Source organism: Eurosta solidaginis, chromosome 4, assembly GCF_040869045.1.
Source record: "Eurosta solidaginis isolate ZX-2024a chromosome 4, ASM4086904v1, whole genome shotgun sequence".
Classification (NCBI taxonomy): domain Eukaryota; kingdom Metazoa; phylum Arthropoda; class Insecta; order Diptera; family Tephritidae; genus Eurosta; species Eurosta solidaginis.
Genome location: NC_090322.1, coordinates 67684513 through 67692754, shown reverse-complemented (window position 1 = coordinate 67692754; position 8242 = coordinate 67684513). Strand labels below are relative to the sequence as shown.

At 34.3% G+C, this 8242-nt stretch overlaps 1 protein-coding gene across 1 annotated transcript in view; it reads right to left on the bottom strand.

The window, feature by feature from the left end:
* Positions 1-1056: 1056 nt before the first annotated feature.
* spoon (spoonbill) overlaps positions 1057-8242 on the bottom strand; it is a 66150-nt gene continuing 58964 nt past the window's right edge. The window contains exons 2-4 of the mRNA XM_067778893.1: positions 1970-3176; positions 1286-1676; positions 1057-1226 (exon numbers count right to left, since the gene is read on the bottom strand). Of these exons, the coding sequence (XP_067634994.1) occupies positions 1072-1226; positions 1286-1676; positions 1970-3157 (1734 nt within the window). The 5' untranslated portion in view covers positions 3158-3176 and the 3' untranslated portion in view covers positions 1057-1071. The remainder of the gene's footprint in view (positions 1227-1285; positions 1677-1969; positions 3177-8242) is intronic.

Here is an 8242-nt window from a genome sequence, read left to right as displayed (position 1 = left end):
ACAAAAGATTTATAAAAGTTACGTGGACGTCGGGTTTTGGGATCAAGCCCAGAACAACCTGTCCGATGCAACCATCCCTTGCACGAGACACACTGAACAGAGTATGACCGTCCTAAAAAGATTCTTTTCCGGCAGATGCAGCAAAACCATTTCTCAGGACCGGGGTCAGGAGACGGACCCGGATTGGATTCGATGCCTTCCCGGAGTAAGAGAATATGGAGCAGTCCTGCTGCAAGGAGCTGCTGGGAGAATGACAATTTGTGGGAGGGATGAAACAAATTAGATGGGGTCATTTGAAATGACAGTCCTTGGTCGGGAAAAATCCCGAGTCGCTCCGGTACATAGAACCGACTGCCTTGGGAAGCGGATTCATCTCCGTAAGCATTATGAGGATATGCTGCACCTGAGAACACAGCCGTATGAAGCCAAAGAACACAAGCAGGTCCTCAGTGAACTCCACAAACAGGCGTCGGACCTCTATGCAAGGAATTGCCTGGTGAATCCTGTACTAAAAGAACAATACCCCAAACTTGCAGAAGAGGAACGCACATTCCCTAGGGAGACGCTAGTCCCTCTAGCTCAACTTCGATCTGGGTACTGTAACAGGTTAAACTCTTACCTATCCAGAATCAACCCCGACATACAAAATGTATGTCCTAATTGCAATGTGTCCCCACATGCCACCAACCATCTCTTCAATAGTAATGTGGAACCAACGCCTCTAACACCACTCTCACTATGGTCCATCCCTGTTGAAACTGCAAGTTTCCTTAGACTTCCGTTAGAGGGCATTGATGACAATTTGTGATCGGCACCTATTGGATGTGGCGAAGCACTGCTACAACAACAACAACATGGCAGCCGGATCACGTAGTCAGGTTGGTCGAGCTGTAGTAGATTAAGATATGATATATATAGTACAGTAGGGTAGCAGTAACTGTATGGTAGCACTGCTACAACAACAACCATCAGTGGTGAATAAGTAACAATGTACACGGCGACACTATTTGAAATAAAACGACATTACTTTGTGAATATTCAACATATTCAACAATTTACTTAATACCACAGTTAACTATGCTTAATACTTACATTTGGTCCTAAGTAGGCATATAAGTAAATTTCTGGTATATCATGACTATTGTATCCCGCTACTTGTGCTTGCAAAACAATTCCTTTGGTTAGCTGACACAAAATATCTGTAGCTTCTGCTGACCATGTTGAATCTAGTATAATAGAAAATTGAATTACAAATAAATAATTAATAAAAAAAACCACGACGTACCCATTGGTTCCACATTTGATAAAACACATTCTGTTGCTTGGAATGGTGTATTCATGAAATCCGATCTTATTTGTCGCAGTTCATGAAAGTGTACATTCATATAGCCTCCAAAATCTAAAAATTTTACCACGCACCGCGCTTCATCTTCACTATCCTGTTCAACAATTTGAACTCTATACCAAATATCATTGACTGGTAGAACACACACAGCACTAATTTCGATTCCAGGCAACATAGGTGCATCTCTTGCTGTGTACGTATCATATAAACATTTTTGTAGAAGAGGTAAGTCAATATGTGAAGGATGTGAAGGATGTTGCACGAACATGTGAGCACCATTTACAACAGACGTGACAACTATGTCATTATTAATGCCTTCGATGAGTTTAAGCTATAGCAAAAATATATTATTTATTAAATTAATATGCTTAAAAATTTCAGTTAAACATTTAATTTGAGACGTATTCACAATAATTTCTCTAATTAATTTATTGTATTTATACTGGCTTTTAAATTCCTTCAGTTTTTCCATCATAAGAAAGATACAATAATTTAATAAGAGAAATTATTGTGAATACGTCTCAAACTAATGTTGTGAATATGTCTCAAACTAATTTACGAATGTTATAAATGAATAGACGATTAAATCAAAGATCAAAAAAATTAATATCACAAAAGGCTTGCCTGTAGATGAAGTATTCTTTCGGTAGGTAGAGGAACAACAGTTTGAGGGCGTATCCTTTGCATTGTGAAGTTAGGATAACGTTTGGCAGGTAGACGTTGTCTGATCATTGCCAAAGCAGCTTTAATTTCGCTATCAGAACCTTCAATGGCGCATATGCATACCAATTTGCCAGCATTGTTTGATTTGCGTATAACTACATTTGCTGAAGTTTTAACTTTAATATGATTTATAAATGAGTGTTTTCTACCATATAAATGACCAACAAAACTATTTGGAAAGAAGAATTCATATGTAGTTTTGGCACGATTTGCTTCGGAGCGTGGTAAACTTGAGCCTTTTCCGGAATCACCAGATTGTGCACTGCATACGCTTAATGATGGACTAGCAGCACCAACATCGCGCTTTTCATTTTCAGTTTCATCGATTTCTTCACTTATTACTTTGATTGATGCTTCTTTGTTACAATTTTCTTCAACATTCACTGGTTGCGGTTCATTTTCTTTCTGTTTGAATGACGTTGATTGGTTGAACCCTAAATTTAGTGCTTCATCTTGAGTTTCTTTTTCAACATTTCCTTTAGAATTTGTGTTGTTATTTTCTTCACACTCTTTGGTATATTTACTTTCAAGGAAAGAGTTCTCAGGCGATATTTTTGGGGTACGAGTAGCCCGAATCACAACCGGGGCATCATTTTTACAATTCACGTTGCGCGCATAAAAACTAATTCGGTTATCAACAGAATCTGGCAAATCAATCGGTGATGATAGATTTTCAAAGTCTTCATCGATTGAACGGAGGACTTTATTTCCCGCATCTTGAATTTTACTTTTTAGAACTTCGGAATCAATCTGTTGTTGCTTTACAGGTGAACTTCTGCAATTTTGAACAATTTTTATTGGAGCAGATTTTCCGAAAAGTCTGAGGGTTGGACTCTCATCGCCAGATGTTGCATTTTTTATGTTAACAGAATCGCTTGATAATGGATGTGAATTTTTCAAGTAGTTTAACTCTGAATGAGGTGTTGACGATCCATCGGATTTTTGGATATTCAAACTATCTTGTTCTCCCCCGCCACTTGTGTCTTCACCAATTATACGATTTTTATTGCGACGCCGATACCAATACACCCCCAGGATAAATACTACTCCCGGTAAAGACAAATATAAAAGGGGACGACCAGATACCATTTTCGTTGAATATTGGAAGCTGCAACAAAAAGAAGAAAAAAAAACATTTTTTTCCGTATTTATTACATATATACACATACATATTTTTTGTTAATTTAAAACTGGGTAGTTATTTCTGGGGTACATTAAAATCAAACATTTGGTGGTTAGGTATATGGAAAATTTCGGAATCAAGGGTCCAGCTTTTAAGTCGTACAGGGCCTTGTTGAATCCATCCAAATAACACAGCTCAGTATTTTTAAACAAACCTGTAAACCAAAGTTTAATTTGATTTGTGATTTTATATATCGCCCAACAAAGAAATATAATAGTGTAAAGAATATTAGCAACACTAAGGCATACTATCATCTCTATGCCGGTGCTAAGCAGTCACTTGCATATACATAAACAAATCAATCATTATGTCTACACATATGTACATATGAAGAGATATGCACAAACACATGCATATATCTGAGATAACTCACAAAAGTATGCAATCATCGCGCATATTGCTATGCGAGAAGCTATAAACATGCATCTGTAGTTTATAGTTGGTGAGTTTATAGCTGGTAACCAAGTAGTAAATTCTAGAAGAAGAAACGCCTAGAAATATGCCAACGAGGAAACCGAAGATTATAAAAGCAGCACCAGCTGTGGCATGAGCAATCAGTTTGATTTAAGCGAGCTATTGGCTGTGAAGTATCAGTGTTATTGTGAAGTACTTTAATAAAGGCCATTTTGCATTATTGAATATTAGTTATTTATTCAACAGTTTGGCGATACGAACGTTAGCAGAAGGTGTAAAATAAGCGGATTTTCACTAAATTCGTTACAATAGTTTATTTGCGAGTTAATTCCTATACATAGTACATACATACATTTGTCGAGTTACATATCAAAACGCATGAACATGTAATAGTTTCCGGAATTTTGATATATGTAATTATTTTTCCCTTTTCTATGTCTTCAGTATAGTTAGTTAGTTATTTATTTATTAAAGCCTAATTCAAGATACAAATAGTACTATTCTATCTTATAGATAGAATTTTATAAAATTCATATAATTTTGCCTTAAAAACTAAGATTTCATTACAGTTTTTAATTTCCAATGGGAGCTCGTTGTAACCCTTTAGGCCTTTGTAAAATTTATTTTGCTTATCTATTTCTGTTCGAAAAATGGCAATTTAAAATTATGTCTATTTCTAGTATTTATATTGTCTGTTTGCTCCACTAGAACTACGTTACTACTTAAATATTCAGCTACATTTCCATGTTTATATTAAATATCAATTTCATGGTATGAAAATAATTTTTTTGTTTGACAATCAACCAGTTCAACTTTCTCTCTCTCTAAAGAGAATAAACATCATACATCTATTTTGAAGCTTTTGTAGCTTATCAATTTCTTTGTCCGCTATTATGAATAATATCGATGGGCAATACACAAAGTGTGGTTCAATAATAGATTTATAAATAATTATTTTATATTTTTCTTGTATATACTTGGTAGATCTCTGCACAACACCAATCTTTTTCGCGACTTTCGCAACTGTGTAGTTTATATGTTCTTCAAATTTAAGTTTGTTATCAATTATAATCCCTAAATATTTTATGCTATTAACTTCTTGTATGCTTTCATTATTTATTTTTAGCCCACGTAAGTCCTCATCATTAATATTTTTTCTTGTTATGACCATACATTTGGTTTTGTTTATATTAAGCTTTAGCCTATTCGCACTGTGTATAAGTTGTTGAGATCATTTTGCATTTTTAATACCGCAGTAGTAGTATTATTATCACTGATCATAAGTAATGCATCATCCGCAAATAGTTTGATATCACAGTCTTGTATCGCATTAACTATATCATTTATATATATTAGGAACAATATTGGTGCTAGGACCGAGCCTTGTGGTAAGCCTATGGGCACTTCCAATACATCAGATATCGCTGTTTTTATAACTGTTCGCTGTTTCCTATATTTTAAATAACTGCGGAATCAGGCGCTCTATGTCTTTAATACCAATTTGTTGAAGTTTCTTTATAAGGATTTCGCTATCTACCGTTTCGAAGGCTCTTTTAAGGTCAAGAAAGATAGCAACCACCCACCACCTTCTTATTATTTAGATCATCTTTCCACTCCGATATCACAAATTTAAGAGCTGTTTCACACGAATGTTTTTTCCTAAAACCGGACTGTCTAGTAATTTCGTGAACCTCGTGCTTATTTATGAGCTATATACACGTATATTTGCAATTTGTATCCATATGCGTGTGTACATGTGAGCGGCTGATGATGACATGCGCTTGTGAGTATCTCTCTCTGTTGCCCCGCATGTATGTGTGCAGACATAATGATTAATTTGTTTACGTACATACAAGTGTAGCAGCTTGTTTCATTGTTGTTGTGGCTTTATTTAATTAGTATCAGATTAATGATGGGAGTATCACTTAGTGTCACTAATATTCGTCACAATACCATCGTTATCCCGCGCCAAGCAGGCCGTCGATTTAAGGTACTTCCACATATCTTTGGCGTTGTTTTCATATATTATAACTTTATTTTCCATGTATTTAATTTTCTTAATTTTAACTAGGTTTTTATACATTTTATTAATATTTTTGTATTCTTCCCACAGTCCTGTCTGTATAGCACATGTATACAAATAAAATTTATGTTTATTTATTTGTGCAAGTTCTCTATCGTACCACTTATTCATTAGTTTTATATGTACTACTTTTTCATAGGTTAAATTTTCCATCGCTTGCGTTAAAATGTGGTTCACTAGTTCAACTTTATCATCTATTAATAAATTTTCATAGAAAGTAAAATTAAAGGACCTAAGTAGGTTTAATAAACTGTCATTACTATATTTATCCCAAGCAATTATTTTCTTAATCACTCTCATCTTATATGATTTAGATATTTGAACATTGAACATTATTGTTTCATGATCAGAAATTCTGATATGCTTGCAAAGATTTACACTTTATTTCTTCAGAATTTGAATATATGAGTTCAATTTTAGATTCAGTTGTATCCGTTATTCGTGTATTAAAATCCACTTTTTGAACCATACCCATCACGGAAAATATTTCATTCAGTTTTGTACTGTATGTTGATATGTGATTCATGTTGGTATTAAAATCACCAACTAGTATATTGTAGTTACTTTTTTCATATTTATCAATTAATATTTAATTTAAATAGTATAGGAAGGCTGCATCACTTGTGCTGGGCGAGTGGTAGAGCACCCCTACTTGCCACTTTTTTCCAAGTTTTTTCAATTTTATTATAATGCACCACAAATTCATGTTTACACTACCATATATTAAAATTTATTTCTCTATGTACATATATTAGTACTCCGCCAGTATGCCTACTGTGGGAATCACATCTTATCATGTTAAAAGGTCCTATTTCTAATTCATTATCTTCAATATCTTTTGTTGTACACGTTTCAGAGCATAATATGATTGCCGGCTTGAGAACTTCCGCCGTCGCTTCCAATTCACTTTTATTCGACATATACTAGGTGTTTTTTTTTGGAAGCGAGCTTGAAAAAATGCTTCAACTAGCTAAACAGTTTCATTATGGCAAAACCATACAGATGGTTACTTTTTTTTAGCTGCTTTGACATTTCTACTTCTAGCGCAGTATGTTTTTGACACTCAAGTAGAGAATTACAAAAACAAAATACATGAAGTGCGTGTTTGTTTGTATGTATGTCACCCTGCCGCCACGCTGTTATTTCGTTATTTTTGTTTATCTGCACATTCGTATGTTCATTTCATTCGCTCGTTCACAATAGTGCTCTATTTTTGAATATGCAACACTATACAACACTATCAATCAGGTCGACAATTACCTAAGCGGTTTCAGTTGAAACCGCTTAGCCAACTCAACTCAATTACTTTTTATTGTTGCTTTCCATGCAATTTGGTAAGCTAGCTAGTGTTTTAATTGTAATAGTTTGCAACGAAATACAACTACTATTAATGTTTAGGTAAATACATTTTAATATATTGTTATCAGCTTTTGCAGACTTGCTTTTTCGATTAACTTTTGCGGGAATATAATCCTCAAGTTGATCTGTAACTTGAGTAGTGCATTAGTTGCTAATAGCCAAGTCTATGCTTTTTTGCACTTAAGTGCTTTAAATAAACCGGACCTTGTCGGCTATTACACAAGTGATTTACATCTAGCCCTAAGTTTAATTTTTCATTGGCCTTTATGCAATTTATACACTTGTTTATAGGCGTTTCATTACACTCCGTGGTTTTATGTTTACCCAAACATTTGCTGCACACCTCTTCAGTTTTACAATCGGTCGCTTTATGGTTGTATCCTTTACATTTGAAACATGTTGTCACATTAACACCATCGTAAAACCTGCATCTTTCCCATCCTACGTTTAGTTTATCTAACTTCATAACGTTGGTAAACATATCTTCATCCACCTCTACAATTGCATTATAGTAGTTTTTGTTGTTTGTTTTGACATTGTATTGTTTAATAATTTTTATTTCGTCCTGTTTTGGTTCTTTAAACACTCTATTAATTCAGTTATAAATATTCTTGGTTTATAGTCCCGTGGGATCTTTATTTCATATTCATCACTTATTTGTTTGTCCATAATTTCTTTGATTTTATCTCTTTCACTTTCATTTATACTATCAATCACCATAACACCATTTTGGCCTGTTTTGATATCAGTGATTTTTAGCTCTTTAGGGTTAATTTTATTGTTTAAATCTTTTTTTGTTTTTTCACTAGTTTGTTTTGTTTTCGGCTCCACAATTATAGGAGTGCGTTTCTTAAATTCCGGCACGTCCCTGTTTGTATGCATATTATGACTCATTTTCAATGCATTTGCATATGATTTTTGCTGTTGCGTTACACTGCCTTTATCTTTCACTATTGTTTTTATTTCGCTACATAATTTTTCATTTTCATTTCCCACTACTTCAACTTGTTTTATCATTTGCTCCGCTACCTCCCGCTCTTTCTTTATTTCTGCTGCATTTTTTAAGTACATTTCTTGGCGCATTTTTAGGGTCGCTAACCTTTCATTATACTTATCATCCATCGCTTTCATTAGA